At 41.4% G+C, this 18938-nt stretch overlaps 1 protein-coding gene across 3 annotated transcripts in view; it reads left to right on the forward strand.

Annotated features, from left to right (window-relative positions):
- The window catches only part of alad (aminolevulinate dehydratase), a 75076-nt gene that overhangs the window by 48136 nt on the left and 8002 nt on the right, over positions 1-18938 (forward strand). For all 3 annotated transcript variants that reach the window (XM_069934751.1, XM_069934767.1, XM_069934759.1), the window contains 3 exons: positions 8619-8702; positions 17535-17623; positions 18279-18334. In XM_069934751.1, the coding sequence (XP_069790852.1) occupies positions 8619-8702; positions 17535-17623; positions 18279-18334 (229 nt within the window). The remainder of the gene's footprint in view (positions 1-8618; positions 8703-17534; positions 17624-18278; positions 18335-18938) is intronic.

Genomic DNA, 18938 nt, shown 5'->3' on the forward strand with positions numbered 1-18938 from the left:
TACCCTGAATCTTGATGCCTACCTCTATGTCTTTCATAATTTTATGTTTCTATAAGATCTCCTCTCATCTAAATTCCAGTGAGTAGAGTCCCATATGACTTAATCTCTCCTAATAAGCTAACCCTTTCATCTCTGGAATTAACCTGGTAAACCTCCTCTGGATCCATCAGGCAGATTCAGTATGGATTCAGTGAAGGCATGCCCTTTTGACAAACTCTGCAGTGTTTGAGGATACAGGTACACAATCCTTTATCCAGAACCCTTGGGGGACAAGTGTGTTCTGAATTTTGGATTTTTCCAGATATCGGAAAGCAGGATTTAACCCCACCCGAATTGTGCTGCCGTATCAACCCCCATCCCCTTCCAGTCACCCTGCCATCTCCCCTGCCCCACCTTGCCCCCCCAACTCACTTTGCCTCTCTTCCCCACCCCCTCACCCACCCGACTCATGCTGCCGGTCTCCCCCTCGCCCGCCCGCCTGACTCTCCTCACTAGCCGGATTTTGGAGCTTTCCGGATTTTTGATGTCCGGATAAAGGATTGTGTACCTATATAACAAGTGTGGTAGATGGAACGACGCAGCTGTTATCATATGAGGAGCATTTAACAGCTCTTGGCCTGTACTCATTGGAGTTTAAGAGAATGAAGGAGGGGGGGAAATTTCGTTGAAACATATTGAATGTTGAAATGCATGGATAGACTAGATGTATAAAAATTGTTTCCATTGATGCGTGTATCTAGGACAAGAGGGTATAATTTCAGAATGAAGGGTGGTCTGCTTAGAATAGATGCATAGGAATTTTTTCAGGCAAAGGGTGGTAAATCTGTGGAATTTGGTTGCTACAGTAGTTGTGGAGGCCAAGTTAAGGCAAAGATTGACAGGTTCTTCATTAGCCAAAGCATCAAAGGTTATGGGAGAAGGCTGGGCAGTGGGGCTGAGTGGGAGAATAGATCAACTCATGATTAAATGGCAGGGCAGATTCAATGGGCTGAATCACTTATTTTTGCTCCTATGTCTTATGGTCTTATTAGAGGGCCCTTCCAGGTACAAGTCAGGTGTGTAACGGAAGACTCTCCACCTGCCTGGATGAGCACAGAGTCAACATCTCTCAAGAAACTCAATACCTTCTAGGATAACACAACCCAGTTAATTGGGACATCATCAACATTAATTTTCCCAAACATTCATTCCTTTTTATCTGGTAATAAAGAGAGCTTTTGGCACGTTGGCCTTCATAAATCTAAGTATTAGATACAGGAGTGGAGATGTTATGGTGAAGTTGTATTGGCATTGGTAAGGCCAAATTTGGTGCATTGTGTGAAGTTTTGGTCACCTGACTAGAGGAACGATATCAATAAGAATGAAAGATTACATAGTTTTGCAAGGCTGTTGCCAGGATTTGAGGAGCTGATTTACAGGGAAAGGTTAAACAGGTTAGAACTTTGTTCCCTGAAGCATTGAAGAATGAGGGGAGATTTGATAGAGTATACAAACCTATCAGGGGTATAAATAGAGTTAATGCAGGCAGGCTCTTTACATTAAGGTTAGATAAGACAAGAACTAGAGGACATGGGTTAAAGGTGAAAGATGTGTAGTTTTAAGAGAAATATTCGAGGAAATTTCTTCACGCAGAGAGTGGAGGGAGTATTGAATGAGCTTCTAGCTGAAGTGATGAATGTGGACTTAAATGATACATAGATGAGAGAGCTATGGACTAGATAGAATAATAGTTCAGCATAGACTGTAGTGTTCTCTGGTTCTATATCACTTGGGTAGAATGACTACAATGTGCATCACCAATAACAGTAGTTCTTTTTTTTAATAATTTTTTATTTTTCATACTGTGAACCATATCAACCAAAATATATACAAATGTTTCTCATTAAATATACACAGTAGCATTTTTTCCCTTTTTTCCCCCTACCTTCCCTCCCCCCCTTCCCAACCCCCTCCAAAACCAATAAATATTCAACATATACAACACAATAAAACCATTAAACAATGTCATCACACAATGAAAAATAAACGAAAAATGTGTCATCTACTTTTACACACTGGATCAAGTCATTTTGTTTATCATTTTAGGGGGTGGAGGTCCGAGGCAAGCCTTCTCTGTTATGTTCCATGTATGGTTCCCAAATTTGTTCAACTAATGTGACTTTATTTTTTAAATTATATGTTACTTTTTCCAATGGAATACATTTATTCATTTCCATGTACCATTGCTGTATTCTCATTTTCCAAGTTGACATTATACATTTTTTTGCTACTGCTAAGGCTATCATAATAAATCTTTTTTGCGCTTTATCCAATTTGAAGCCTAATTCCTTACTTCTTATATTACTTAGAAGAAAGATCTCTGGATTTTTTGGTATGTTATTTTTTGTGATTTTATTTAATATCTGATTTAGATCTTCCCAAAACATTTTCACTTTCTCACATGCCCAAATTGCATGTACTGTTGTTCCCATTTCCTTCTTACAGCGAAAACATCATTCTGATAATGTTGGATCCCATTTTTTTAACTTTTGGGGCATGATATATATAACCTGTGTAACCAATTATACTGTATCATGCATAACCTTGTGTTTATAATATTCTTCATAGTTCCAGAACATAACTTTTCCCATGTTTCATTTTTTATCTTTATGTTTAAATCTTTTTCCCATTTTTTGGGGTTTATAGCTTATTTCATCATTTTCTTTATCTTGCAGCTTGATGTACATGTTCGTTATAAATCTTTTAATTATCATTATGTCTGTAATCACATATTCAAAGCTGCTTCCTTCTGGTAATCTCAGTCTGTTTCCCAATTTATCCTTTAAATAAGCTTTCAATTGATGATATGCAAACATTGTACCATGAGTTATTCCATATTTGTACTTCAACTGTTCAAATGTTAACAATTTTCTATTCTTTTAATTTCTTTTCTCTCCCATTCGCTAAAGGAAAGGATATCTTTTGTAAAAGGGATTAGCGGATTTTGCGTCAATAGTAATTTTGGTATTTGGTCATTTGTTTTTTTCATTTCTAAGTGGATCTTCTTCCATACATTGAGTAAATTATGCAGTACTGGTGAGCTTTTATATTGTACCAGCTTTTCATCCTACTTATAAAGTATATGTTCTGGTACTTTCTCCCCTATTTTATCTAGTTCTATCTTAGTCCAGTCTGGTTTTTCCCTTGTCTGGTAAAAATCTGATAAATACCTTAATTGTGCTCCTCTATAATAATTTTTAAAGTTTGGTAACTGCAAACCACCTTGGTTGTACCTCTCTGTTAATTTATCTAACGCTATCCTCGGTTTCCTCCCTTTCCACAAGATTTTCCTTATTATTCTCTTTAGTTCATTAAAGAATTTCTCTGTTAAGGGAATTGGTAACGATTGAAATAAGTATTGTATCCTTGGGAAGACATTCATTTTAATGCAATTTACCCTCCCTATCAATGTTAGCAGTAATTCTTTCCAATGTTTTAAGTCTTCCTGCAATTTCTTTATTAGTGGCTGATAATTTAATTTGTACAGGTGGCTTAAGTTATTATCTAACCTAATACCTAGGTATCGGATTGCTTGTGTTTGCCATTTAAATGGTGATTCTTTTTTAAATTCTGTATAATCCGCATTACTCATTGGCATCACTTCACTTTTATTTGCGTTGATCTTGTACCCCGATATTTCTCCATACTCCTTCGATTTCTTATGTAATTTTTTTATTGATATTTCTGGTTCTGTTAAGTATACTATGATGTCATCTTCAAATAAACTGATTTTATACTCCTTTATTTTTATCCCTTTTGTTTTATTTTCTGTTCTTATTAGTTCTGCCGATGGTTCTATTGCTAAAGCGAACAGTGAGGGGGATAATGGACATCCCTGTCCAGTTGACCTACTTAATTTAAATTGGTTCGATACATATCCATTTACTGTTACCTTTGCCAATGGTCCATTATATAATGCTTTAATCCAATTAATATATTTTCCTGGTTGATTGAACCTCTGTAATACTTTGAATAAATAATTCCATTCTACTCTGTCAAGGCTTTTTCTGTGTCTAAAGCAACAGCCACTGTTGGCTTCTTATTTCCTTGAACTGTATGAATTAGATTAATAAATTTACAGACATTATCCGCTGTTCATCTTTTCTTAATAAATCCAGTTTGATCTTGTTTTACTATTTTTGGTACACAATCGACCAATCTGTTTGCTAATAATTTCACTATTATCTTATAATCTGAATTAGTAGAGATATTGGTCTATATGATGCTGTGTTAGTGGATGGCAAGTTTTGTGTTTCTTCTATCTGGTTCATTATTTCCAGGAAGGGAAGAATTAATGACTCTTTAAATGTTTTATATAATTCTATTGGGAATCCATCCTCTCCAGGTGTTTTATTGTTCGGCAGCTTTTTTAATATATCCTGTACTTCCTCTATTTCAAATGATTTTATCAGTTTGTTTTGTTCCTCTTTTTACAATTTCGGCAGTTCAATTTTAGCTAAAAACTCTTCTATTTTATCATCTTTCCCCTTGTTCTCAGTTTGGTATAATTGTTCATAAAATTCCTTAAAGTTCTCATTAATCTCCATTGGATTATATGTAATTTGTTTGTCCTTTTTCCTTGATGCCAATACGGTTCTTTTAGCTTGTTCTGTTTTAAGTTGCCAAGCTAATATTTTATGTGTTTTTTCTCCCAGTTTGTAATACTTTTGCTTTATTTTCATTATGTTCTTCTCCACCTTATACATTTGTAATGTTTCGTACTTTATTTTTTTGTCCGCCAATTCTCTCCTTTTTGTTATATCATCCCTTTTTACTAGTTCCTTTTCTGTACTTACTATCTCCCTTTCCAACTGCTCTATTTCCCGATTGTAGTCCTTTTTGATCTTAGTTACATAACTTATTATCTGCCCTCTAATGAAGGCTTTCATTGCGTCCCATAATATAAATTTATCTTTCACTGATTCCATATTTATTTCAAAATATGTTTTAATTTGGCGTTCAATAAACTCTCTAAATTCCTGCCTTTTAACTAGCATGGAGTTTAAGCTCCATCTATATGTTCTTGGTGGGATGTCCTCCAGTTCTATTGCTAATAACTGGGGTGAATGATCAGATAGTAATCTAGCTTTATATTCAGTTTTCCTAACTCTCCTTTGAATATGGGCCGACAACAAAAACCTATCAATCCTTGAGTATGTTTTATGCCTACTTGAATAACATGAGTATTCCTTCTCTCTTGGGTGCTGCCTCCTCCATATATCCATAAGTTTCATTTCTTGCATTGATTGAACCATAAATTTGGCCACTTTATTCTTTTTGCTAGTTTTTTGTCCAGTTTTATCCAACATTGGGTCCAAATTAAGGTTAAAGTCCCCTCCTATCAATATATCCCCTGCGTATCTACAATCTTCAAAAAAATATCTTGCGTAAACTTTTGATCCTCTTCATTAGGTGCATATATATTGAGCAAATTCCAAAATTCTGAATATATCTGACACCATCATTACATACCTCCCTGCTGGATCTATTATTTCCTCCTCTATTTTGATTGGTACATTTTTATTAATTAATATAGCTACAGCTCTGGTTTTTGAATTATATGATGCTGCCGCTACGTGCCCTACCCAGTCTCTCTTTAATTTGTTATGTTCCACTTCAGTTAGATGCGTTTCCTGCACAAATGCTATATCTATTTTTTTTTTCAGTAAATTTAATAGCCTCTTCCTTTTAATTTGGTTATGTATTCCATTAATATTTATAGTCATATAGTTCAACATGGCCATCTCATATCCTGTTTACACCTCATTTCCATTTCCTCACCACCACCATCCCCCTTTTCCCCATTTTCATCTCTCAGTTTTCCCTTTTTAAACTCAATGTATGACAACACATATAAAACATAAAATACTCCAACAACTCCCCCATCCAATATTCCCTTAACCCCAAAAATCCCCCCCTATCTGAGTTGCCCCTTATCCCTTGTCAAGCAACCACATCTCCCCTTTCCATTTGGATTGCGAACCTGCTCGCAAGTGTCAACTGATTTTGCAGTGATGGTTATTCTCTCCCCCCACATCCCCCCAAGAAAACACTTTTTTTTTACCCATATAACAAAGTACTTTTTTTTTCCCCTTACTTCCTTTCTTCCCTTCTTTAGTTCTTTACATATACATTGTTTTTACATCTTTATATATATTTTATCACCCTTCTTCATTCTTGTTACATCTCTTCATCTCTCCTTCTGTCCTGTAACTGTTCTGCAAATTCTTGTGCTTCCTCCGGATCCGAGAACAGTCTGTTTTGCTCCCCAGGGATAAATATTTTAAGCACAGCTGGATGTCTTAACATAAATTTATAACCTTTTTTCCATAGGATCGATTTTGCTGTATTAAACTCCTTCCTCTTCTTTAAGAGTTCAAAATTTATGTCTGGGTAAAAAAATATCTTTTGACCCTTGTATTCCAATGGTTTATTGTCTTCTCTAATTTTATTCCTTGCCCGCTCCAGTATATTTTCTCTTGTCATATATCTCAAAAATTTTACTAAGATGGATCTTGGTTTTTGATGTGTCTGTGGTTTCGGAGCTAGTGTTCTGTGTGCCCTTTCTATTTCCATTCCTTCCTGTATTTCTGTCATTCCCAGGACCTTCGGGATCCATTCTTTTATAAATTCCTTTATATTTGTGCCTTCTTCATCTACCTTTAGGCCCACTATTTTTATGTTCTTTCACCTACTATAATTTTCCAACATATCAATTTTCTGAGCTAACAACTCTTGTGACTCTTTAATTTTTTATCACTGTCTTCCAATTTTCCTCTTAAGTCGTTTACTTCCATTTCTACAGCCGTTTCTTGTTCTTCCACATTTTCTACTCTTTTCCCTATTTCTGTCATGACTAGCTCTAATCTTTGCATTTTATCTTCTGTTCTTTTCATTTTTCTTTTAATTGCACTAAATTCTAATGACAACCATTCTTTTAATCCTCTCATTTGTTCTTGAAAAAAAGCTTTATCTATATTCTGTCCATCTGTTTTACCTTCTATTTCTCTGTGCAGATCTTGGTCTTCTTCTTCTTCTGTGTCTGTACCTGTGTTTGTGTCTTCTTCTTTTCTTCTTTGTATCTGTATCTCTTCTGACTTTCCTGATGAGTTGCTTGCCTCACTTTGTCATGCCGCTTCTTGCTTGGCCTCTTGCTGTTGGTCCTCTTCTTCTGAGCTGCTCATCTGTTGAGCCTCCTGCTACTGCTCTTCTTTCCTTTAACCCCGTCGACTTTCCTTCTCTTCTTCCATATGAGAGCCCTGGTGTCGGGCATCCCTCAGCTGGTCGCGTTGTGGTCGCCCGCTCCTCTGCTAAACCCCCCTCCCGTCAGTGTTTTCCTTCTCCTTAGTTTGCGCACTTTTGTTTGGCTCAGAGAGCCATTTTTGCAGTCTAGCGATCGGGGGGGTCGTGACTCCGCAGGGCCATCACCAGCCTCGGAGATCGGGCACTCTTCTCCACTGCGGCTCCCTGTTTCTTCATGCAGATAGGGCCTTCTTCTTTCTTTTCCGGCATCCTTTCTTTTTTTTTTACCCGTTGTTTTTACTTTTTCCTTCTTGGGTGCCATTTTTTTTCTTTTCTCTACAACTTTATCTTTTATTTCTTATATTTTGTATTTATTGAACTTTGTCTTTTCTTCACTTTTTTTCTTCTTTTCTGGAGAGGCCTGGTATTACCCTACCGGCCAGTACCCCATCACGTGACTCCTTCATTAACAGTGGTTCTTGACCTTTCTTCGCACACAGTTCCTTAAGTATTGCTTTAATTACTGCAGACCACTTACATCAAACTCATGGACCACCAGTGGAGGGAATGGAGGCCTGGTAAGCTCAAGCCCCCTTCCCAGACTTCTGACAGGAAAACTTTTCTTAGAATTTTTTGATATTTTTATGACTTGCTTGAAATGTGGCAATATCCATCTTTGCCCCATCACTGTGGACTATCTACATAAACCCAACGGACCACCGGTGGTCCACAAACCACAGGTTGAGAAATACCCACCTCCAAATTGTAGTGCAGGTAACTCACCCAGGCTGTCCATCCACACCTCCAAAACCACAGCCTTTGCCGCCAGGAAAGGGGAGGGGAGTAGCATTGCCTGTGGTTTCTCTCCAATACATACGCCACAGAGAAGTCCAGGGTAGAGCTGCCCACCACTGAGCACCCACTTTACTTGGGAGATCTATCATTGGATTCCTCTTCATCACTGAATCCAAATCCTGGGATTCCCTTCCCTAACAATGCTGAAGGCACCTCAGCATCACCTCCTCGCGGGCAATTAGGGATGGGGAGTGGATGTTGGGCTGACATGCTGACTGACCAGACTTGGTGACAGTGGGAGGGTGCAGGAGGAGCCATAGTGCAGTGAAGGCATCACAAAGGTGATCATCTCCTTCCACATGGTCCTGTCCCCTCACTAGCCCTCTTTCCCACACCATCATCTCACTGGTGGGCACTATGGGCTGTCTGCTGCTGAGAGCTAGCCGCACCTCTGGCAATTACTCCTGTTCCCGGAGGTCCTGGCTAGCAATGGGTGTCATGGCTGAGGAATTAAACCTCATGGTGTGTTTGGTTTGTGGCAGGAATACTGCGGGAGGATGGAACATTGAACAATGAAGCAAGCTGCCGGAGGCTGGCAGAGGTGGCACTGGCTTATGCCAAGGCAGGTGAGCATTTGGAACTTCTCCAGAGGTTTAGAGGGTCAGAGAGGCCTGAAATCCCCTCTGTTTTTGAATCAGAATCAGAATTTATTGTCGTGAAAGTGTATCATGAAATGTTTTGTTTTGTGGCAGCAATACAGGTGCACAAATTGCTATAAATTACATTTTTTTAAAAATAATTAGAGCGAATGAAGAGAAAAAGTATCTGTAATTCACTGACCATTCAGAAATCTGATGGCAGAGGGGAAGAAGCTCTTTTTGTACTGCTGGGTGTTAATCTTCAGGCTCCCGTACCTCCTTCCTGATGGTAGCAGTGAGAAGAGGGCCTGGCTTGGGTGGTGAGGGTCCTTAATGATAGATGCCCTTCCTGAGACACTGCCCCTTGCAGATGTCCTTAATAGAATAGAGACTAATGCCCATGATGGTGCTGGCCGAGTTCACAACTCTCTGTACCCTTTTCTAGTCCTGTGCATTGGCACCTCCATACCAGTCAGTGATGCAACCAGTCAGAATGGTCTCCATGATACACCTGTAGAAATTTGCAAGAGTCTTTGATGACATACCAAATCTCCTCAAACTCCTCACAAAATATTGCACAGCTGTTAGCCAAGCTGCAGTCTGAAAAAAAGCAACTCAAAATCAAGTGTGACTGATCATCTTGTAACACATATTGTGAGCTTCCACAAGTTTGACCCAATTTATCTTAAAGGGCTCAGGCCCAAAATGTTGGTTATATATCTTAATCTTCCATGGACGCTACAGATTTTTGTGTTTCACTCTAGTTTACTGGCACTGGGTCATTGGGTGGTAGGACTGGTTTAGAGTGAGGTCTATTAGTCACCTCCACCTCATTCAAAATTCCTGGCAAAGTTACATCAGAAAAATAAATGTTCTTCTAAAGCTATATCAACCTTTAATGGCCATTCTGTCCACAGATGCTGCCTGATTCAAGAATGTAAGAAATGGAGCAGTAGGTCATTCACCCCCTTGAGTCTATCCTCCTCCTAGTAAGACCATGAATGATCTGATTGTTGGCCTTACTTTCATGCTTGGCTCTCTCCAATCCCTGATTCATCTATCCTCTAAAAATCCATCTCAGCCGTAAATATATTTAGTCTCATGGGTATCTGGGGGTGAGGAATTCCAAGAATCTGTTCACCTCAGATAAGTTCTCCCTGTATCCAAATTAGTGACTAGTTTTATAATCCAGAGGCAATGGCCCAGGTTCTTGGTTCTCCCAGCAAGGGAAAGTCCTGTAATGTATCTGTGTTAATATTAATATTTAGGTTATTGTTAATTTATATTTCATGTTAAAATGTCTTAGTAAAGTAAGTTATAGAATTAAATGTATTTCTAGTGAGGGAATTGTGGGCTGGTACAGGGTTGCACACAACTCACAGCATATTTGCAGAAATACCATTGCAATAAGAAAAAAGTGTTAGTTTTTGGAGATGCAGTGTCTAGAAAGACAGAGCTTATGGAAATGAACTGGGTCTTAATTATTCAAGAAGAATGGATTCTTTGCTTTATTGAAAACTGAAGTATTGAAGTACTCAAGAAGAACTACTGAGGGAGGCCATCTGTTAAAACAAAAACAGGTTTATTAGAATTTCTGTCCTCATAATACCACTTAAGGCTCTTGAACAGAGATGAGGTCAGAGGTTGTTATGAATATGGTGTAGTCACATGATTTTGAGAAATACATTGACAAATTCAGACATTTTGTATTAGTTTCAGAAGTCAAGACCCTGTGGGACACACATGGGAGTTGGAACCTGTGAAAGACAGAAGAGGGCTGTTATGTGTTACTTCTAATAAAAGGGGGAAATACAAAAACTAAATGGATTTCAAAAGGGAAACCACTTTCTGACTGCTCTTTTGAAAATAAAGAGTGCAGCCTCATTGTGGAAAAAAAAACTCCACTTAAGACTCTGAAGAAGGATAAAATCTGATCTCCTGGAAAGACAGGACTGTGGCAGCCCACTGCGGCAGTGATTGAGCCAGTGCTCCGGGCAGCGAGCACAACCAAAGGCCAGCAGCTCATGCAGTGGCACTGGCTCCAACAAGCAAACCGGTGGGTGAACGGCAAGGGCAGCTTAAAGGCCAGTGACCCCGAAATGGCGCTGGCCTTGCTGCGCAGCCAACAGACAGTGACAGCACGCAGGGAAGAAGGGCATTGTTATGCAGGAAAGTATCTGTGTGTAGGAAATCTGTTTTTGTTATACATGTTGTGTCATCAGCCAAAGGGGGCCACGGCGAGAACAGTGCAAGTATAAAAGTCAGGCCTGAGCCCTAATAAAACTCAGAGCTTAACCTGACTACACTACATGTGTGTATCTTCTTTCGATTAGCGCGCAGCTACAATTGGTGACCTTGACGGTTTAGACGTCATCTAAACCCAGTGATGAGCAAACAGACAGCTGTCAACACAGTTGCTCTCAAGCTGCCAACCTTCTGGACAAATCAACCACCCATGTGGTTAGACCAGGCTGAGGTGATCCGGCAGATCACAGCAGAATCCACTCAGTACTACCATGTGATGAGTGCCCTGGACCAGGACGCAGCAGGCCAGGTGGCCAACTTCATCCTGGAGCCCCCTTTGAAAGGCGCAAACACCGCCTTTAAGGACTTGCTGATCGGGACCTTGGGGCTATCACGGCGTGAGAGAGGGACACGTCTGCTCCACCTGGATGGGCTAGGGGACAGGCTCCCGTCAGCCCTCGTGAATGAGATGCTGGCCCTCCTGGGCAAACATGACCCCTGTATCATGTTTGGGTAGGCATTCCTGGAGGAACTGCCTGAGGACATCCAACTGCTCCTGGCTGATGCAGATTTCAGTGATCCCCCAAAAGTCACAGCATGAGCGAACATTCTGTGGAAACAGAAGAGAGAGTGCTCAGTGTCTGTGGGACTCATCAATGAACCCCGCAGCCAGACCTGTGCAGAAACGCCAAGAGAACAGCAATGCCCCAAAGGAGGTGATCCAGATGGCCAGTGGTGTTTCTACCACCAGAGATGGGGGACCAAAGTCCGTCTGTGCAGGCCACCATACATGTTTCAGGGAAACGCCGGGGCCAGCTGTCGCTAATGGCCATGACGGCTGGCCACCAAGACAGCCTCATGTACGTTTGGGACTGCCAGTCTGGACGACACTTCCTCGTGGATACAGGAGCAGAGGTCAGTGTCTTGCCCCCATTAGGACAGGACACCAGGAACAACAGCGCGATTCGGACCTGCGGTATCCGCAAGGTCCAACTGCAGTTAGGAGGCAGCCTCTTCTCGGTGGGTATTCACGCTGGCTGTAGTGGAACAGCTGCTCCTCGGGGCCACAGCCTGCTAGTGGACCTCGAGGAAAGGCGATTGGTCCACGCCAAGTCTTATCAAACCTTCCCCCTCAAAAACGCTAGGCTCCCAGCTCTCCACCTGGTCTCCAAACAGAGATCGGACAACGAGTATGCCAGGGTCCTGGCCGAGTTCCCTGCAGTGCTCACCATCCCCCAATTCAGCATGCTGATGCCCCGACATGGAGTACAGCACCACATCCTGAACCAGAGCCTGCCGCTCCATGCAAGCCTTCCTCCAGAGAAGCTCAGCAGGTGAAGGAGGGATTCAGGAAGCTGGAGGAGCTCGGCATCGTACGGTGGTCGGACAGCCCTTGGGCTTTCCCCTGCACATGCTACCCAAAGCAATTGGGGGCTGGAGACCATGCGGCGACTACCGTCAGCTCAATGAGGCCACAACACCGGATCGGTACCCTGTGCTGCACATCCAGGACTTCGAGGCTAACCTGCACAAGGCAAGGATCTTCCCCAAGGTGGACCTTGTGTGGGGATATTATCAGATCCTGGTACACCCTGATGATATCCCCAAGACCGCCTTCATCATCCCATTCAGCCTCTTCGAATTCCTCTGAATGCCATTTGGGTTAATGAACGCGTCACAGACCTTCCAGTGACTCATGAACGCAGTGGGCCGAGACCTGGATGGCATCTTCGCGTACCTGGATGACATCCTGGTGGCAAGAAGGAACAAACTGGAGCAGAGACTTTGTCTCTGGGCACCAAGGACAATACTGTCAGTTCTTGGGGGGGGGGGGGGGGGTCATATAGCGGCTTTCCAAGGCAGCAATCGAGCCGGCGCTCTGGGTGGCGAGCACAACCAAAGGGCAGCAGCCCACACAGTGTGGTACTGGCCCCAACAAATGAATCGGCGGGTAAACAGCAAGGACAGCTTAAAGGCCAACGACCCCAAAGTGGCACTGGCCTTGAAGCGCAGCCAACAGACAGAGAGAGCATGCGGGGAAGGAGGGCATTGTTATTCAGGAATGAACCCATGCGTGGGAAACCCACTTTTTTTATGCATGTTGTGATGTCAGCCAAGGGGGGCCATGGCAGGAACAGTGCAAGTATAAAAGTCGGGCCTGAGCCCTAATAAAACTCAGAGCTCAACCTGACTACACTACATGTGTGTGTCTTCTTTCAAGTAGCGCGCAGCTATTATCCTATTCAATGTTACGACCCAAGAGGACCACAAAACCCAGCAGCAATAGATATTCACCAAGACAAAAGGTTACTTAAACAAAAATTGCTTTTAATTATCTTTAAACTTGAAAACAGAATCACACTTTAACTAATTACTATTAACTTAACTATCCTAACTTAACCCCCTTCTAATTCTAAGCACATGTTTATGTAATGTGTACATAAGTTCAGAAAAGTTCTTTGATTCACAGACTAATCTCACCTCTCATTCCTCCAAGTTCACTGGTTACAGGCAATCCTTATACTGTGCACAGAATTTAACATTTATAAAGTTCACCAGACTTTGATGCTAGAAAGGTAAATGGTTACTCCTCATGAAGGTTCTTGTTGGTTTTGAGAGAGAGATTTGTTGTTCGCTGGGTACCCACAACTGATCCCTTTTAATCAGCCACTTCAGTGTCTTGCCGAAGAAACTTGCCCCATCAGGGTTTTCCAGATGATAACCTCTTTCTTACAGGTCACCACAGAGTTTCTTTTTGTTTCACTTATCTCAAGTGAAACATTAAGCACTCAGTCCTCTCCTCTTGCATAAACCACAAGGGCTTTGACCAGGCTGAACTAAGCACTCACAACCTGCCTTCCAAATGGGATTTTCCACAAGCTTGCCAGCTTGTCCTGTTCCAGTTCCAGCTGGTGCTGCTGCTGACTGTAAAACTGCAGATCTGAATTCCCTTTCTCTCTCTCTCTCTCTCTCTCTCTCTCTCTTTCTCTCTCTCTCTCTCTCACTCTCACTCTCTCTCTCCCTTGTCTGCTTGCAAAACCACAACCCTCTTAGTTCTACTCCATACAGCCTGCAACTCCGATGAGTTCTTTCATCTGTTGCCTTTTTGTAAACAACAGTCCATTCGTGAAGTCTCTTGGGCACTCTCCAAAGCTTTTGCAAAGACTCTTTGCATCGGCCTGTCTAGCATGAGCAGAACTCCAGTATTTGAAATGAGATCTGTTTTGAAGTGTTTGTATGTGACCTACACTAAAAGACCTGCCCCAATTTATCTCCCAAAATCATATCTATATAAAATACAAACACAACATAATCTGTCATAACAGGTGCTACAATATAAGTGGCTTTTAAAAAAGTAAGACCACTTCTAATTTGTGCCCAGAAAATGGTCACTCCTGTTTGAAGAATAGCTCTATGAAAGACAGCTCATCAAGAGAATCGTGAGTTGAAAGAGATCTGAAAATATAATGTTTAAAATGCTTCATAATTACTTCTGAACTGGGTTTTAAAAGGATCCTGAAGTCAACAAGATATTTGAAATTGGGCTTACAGAATCAAGTTTAAACTGTGATTGTTTTGAACTTTAACACACACACACACACACACACACACACACACACACACACACTCTCTCTCTCTCTCTCTCTCTCTCTCTCTCTCTCTTACATTTGTGCACAGTGAGGTTAAACTTAGAGTTAAGTTTAGAGATAAGTAAGAAACGTTATGTTACTAATGGTTTCTGTAGAGCTCGTCGAAAGAACCAAAGACTTGTTGATCCAAACCAAGGCTTTTATTAGCAAAAGACCGGAGCTCTTCACAGGTGGCCGACCAGTCCGGAATGATCCGACCTGGCTAGGGACACAACCCTTTAAGGCCCAGGTAATAGGTGTGGCTTAGCTCTCAGCCAATCGCTGTAAGCACAGTCTAGATACAGTAACTATAAACACTATGTACATTGGTGATAGATCTGTACTATCACAGTTTCATAAAAATTATTATTTTGGATTTGCATTGTCTGGTGAATTCTCCACTGTTGTTCCTTTGTTAGTACTAATAAAGATTTATTAGTTTGTAACAGTTCTCACAACATCCAAGGCCACCATTGCCTTCTTCAAAATTCCTGACCATATTAACTCAATCCTTCATCGTAAAGCAATCCTCTCATACCAGAAATCTACAATGGCCTTCCCCCTCACTGCCTCCAGTGCAGGTGTATCCTGAATATTCCAGCGTGAACCCTGCACTAGGCTTCCTGCCCGCATTCTATATTCCTGTTGTATCTGTACATTAACTGTTTCCTGGGCCCAGCTCTTTCTGAAGACTAACATTCTTTTTATCAGCATTTTAGTGTCACTCTATTTAACTAACATTCTGCTTTTCTACTTTTCCATCCTGTAGATAACCACATTTTCTTTCTGTGGTACTGTCTACCTTTTTGCCCATTTCTTTAATTTGTTTATCACCTTATGCAGACTGCATTCCCATTCTTTGCTCTTTTGCCTATTTCTGTATCATCAGAAAACGTGAACATTGCACTAGATTCTTTAATCATTGATATACACTGTAAATAATTGAGGTTTCAGCCCCGATCCTCATTACAACATGTCTCACTGAAAATGACCTATGCTCTCAGTCAGAATCAGGTTTATTGTCATGAACATGTCACAAAATTTGTTGTCTTGCAACAGCAGAATTATGCATTACAGTTGCAAAATTGCTATAAATTACAATTCCGTAAATACAAGATTTTAAAAATCAATAATTAGTGCAAAAAAGAGAAAAAAGTGAGATAGTGTCACTTTTCAGAAATCTGATGGCAGAGGGGAAGAAGCTGCTTTTGTCCCCCTAGGTGTGTGCCTTCAAGCTCCTTCTCCATCCTGATGGTAGTAGTGAGAAGAGGGCATGGCCTGGTAGGTGAGGGATTATGATGACAGAGTTAGTCCTTGATAAGTTAACCAGTTGTCGACTCATCTAATATATTAGCCATGAGGCCTTGTCCAGGGGTGTATCTCTAATGTTTTCTGTTCTTATTTGATAACTCCCGCCATCAGGACTATTTTGCTCTTGTATGTAAAAACTCTTTAGGTCTCCAAGATCTCAACGATTCCAGGATTAATCATCTAGTGATCTGTGTGCTGCAGGCTTGCTATAAGGCTGTGTAGAACACTGAAGGGTGCATTTGTGTTGCCTCTTCTATTACATCCTTCAGTATTGGAGTCATGGGAAGGAGAAGCGCTCCTGCCTATATAATTAATGGTGGTTCTCATTCTTCCTCTAGCGGCCCCTGCTCTCTATGGGTTAGTGGCATTGCCACTAGAGCAGTTGTTGAACATGGATGTGTATTACCTCTGACCAGGAAGACAATCTGAGGATGTAGGAGAGGGAAATGTGGAGAGGGGAGGGGAGGGGAAACAATGGAATTAGTGTAAATGGTTGCTTGAAAGTTAGATGAGTAACTTGACCTCGTGTTTCATGACACTGAGACTGAAGCAAGCCTCATTTAAAATCGGGACGATGATTTGTAATCATACAGCATGGAAAATCAGATTTGGAGGTTGAACAGACTTGGAGAGTTGCTGCTACTCAGAGGGATGGGAATACCAGCATTAAACAAACAGAATAAAACATGCTTGGGTGCACAGATGGAATCTGATTAAACAGAATTTAACACTAAGGAAAACAAGGAGGAAATAGAACTTGGGTGCAGAGGGAGGTTTTCAAAAGCATGTTAGAGTAAGGCAGTGAAGCCCATACAAAAATTGTATGTGGCAGATTGTGAACTCTTGACCTGGCTGGCATCTGAAGGGAATTTGTATTGACATGAAATCTACTTTGACATTAGTCCTCCCTGACTCACTTTGTTTCTTCTGTAATTCAGTTCATGATCAGAAAAGAGATAGGTGCCAAAGTACCCTTTAGACTTGCAAAGAGATGCTGGTTGAAAGTTACAGAGAAGGTGAAATACCCATATGACCTCAGGCTGAATATTTCCTTTCTGTGCAGAAACCATTGTTTATGTCCTTCACTTGCAACAATCCAGTCCACTCATTGAAATTCAGATTCCTCATAATATGAAGTACTGAACTCTAGCCTCTTGGATGAAGATTTTGATGCCTTGCCCCCTGAGAACATGAACCAAAGGTCTCCCATCTTTACAGTAAGTTGACAGTAAATCCTCCCAGGCATGACAAGTGAATGTCATGCAATTGGACAGTATTAATCCAGTTCTTAGTGGGGATAAAACTATTATATTCACCTCTATCATTTACAGAAAGCATTAAATAAACTGTGGAGTTCAAAGTTTAGAGATGCCTCGTCAACAAAGATCCTATTAATTTGACTGAATGAACTTGGATCAAGATTTAATCCATCATTTCTATGTATGTTCCTTCTGAAATGCCCAGGGCAGCATTCATTGGTCTGTGTTACTTCACAATGATGCTAAGAATGGATTCCATTGCCTGTTAGAGCAATCCATGGGAGCAAACAGATGACTGCAGTGAAATTTCTAAATGTATAAGCATTTTTGAGTCAAATCAAGTGGGCTCTGAGGACTTACGGTCATTCTTGTTCCAGGATGCCATATTGTTGCTCCTTCGGATATGATGGATGGCAGAGTTGGATCCATAAAGCAGGCTCTTGTCTCCAATGATCTGGGAAACAAGGTAAAGCTTCAACGAACCAACTCTGAGCTTGATGCATGCAGTTACAACTGTATGTCTGCATGTCTGATAGAAACACAGGCAATGTTAGAATACTCAACAGGGCAGGCAGGATCTGTGGAGAGAGAAACAGAGCTAATGGTTCCTCGGAAATGCTGATTGTTTCCGTAATGTTTGGTTTGGCCTTCTGAGAGATCTTCCCTGGTGAAGTGCTGTATAACTGGTTGGTTTTTGGTTTTCAACCCCAGCTTCTCATTCTCTCCTGAATGTGTTGACCCTTCCAGGCGTCACATAATTGACCAGGGGTTCTCAATCTATCAGCAGATGATTCAGGGGCAGAGCTCACCTCATCCAATCCTCACCTAACAAAGGCTCGCCCTGATGTTAACTTGGTGATTGGAGAGCGAAGTTCCTGTCAGTTTTTCTCCTTCCTTGCACTGAGACCAATGAGCTTTCCCCTTCAGCAGATCCAGGCATTGTCCCATACAGAGTGAGGGCCTAACCTTTGTCCTGTCAGGTTTCCTGCCTTCCTGCATTGATCGCAACACGCATAAGGGGCGATTGGGATGAGGAGAAGACGTTATGCTGGGGGATGGTTTGAAACAACAAATACATGAGTTATGTCCGATTTTGAGCCCAAGTTTGATATTTCCAACAGGTTTCACTGATGAGCTACAGTGCAAAGTTTGCTTCCTGCTTTTATGGACCTTTCCGGTGAGTTCCACTGATTCTGACCGAGACAAAGTTGATCTGCAGGGTCTTTAAAAGTTGTCCACTCAGCACTCCAATACACAAATGTGCTGGAGAAGCTCAGCAGGTCCCATAGGAAGGATAACCAATGTTTCAAGGCCAAATTTGTGCATTGCATTCGACCCCAGCATCTGCAGACTTTTTTGTTTAACCCCTCTCGATCAATTTCTGCTCTTCTATTGGATGTTGTGGCATTGCTGTGAGGGGTGACTATAAGATGTTGGGGCAGAATAAGGCCATTCAGACCATCAAATCTGCTGCTCTATTTGAATCATGGCTGATGTATTTCTTCTCTCAACCCCATTCTCCTGCGGGTTTAAATATATGGGTGGCATAGTGGCTGGTTTTGGACTGGAGCTCACAAAACTAATTCAGGAGGAATGGAGCAAAAAAATAACAGCAGATGCTGCAAATCCGAAATGAAGATAGAGAATGCTGGACTCTTGTGCCAGTTGAGCAGTTTCCATGGAGAAAAAGAACGTTGGCTTGGATGCTGCTCAGATTGCCGAGAGTTCCCAGTGTTTTTATCCTTGTTTGCAACGGCCATCAGTGTGGCACTTGCTGACAC

This window comes from Narcine bancroftii, chromosome 1 (assembly GCF_036971445.1).
Source record: "Narcine bancroftii isolate sNarBan1 chromosome 1, sNarBan1.hap1, whole genome shotgun sequence".
NCBI lineage: Eukaryota > Metazoa > Chordata > Chondrichthyes > Torpediniformes > Narcinidae > Narcine > Narcine bancroftii.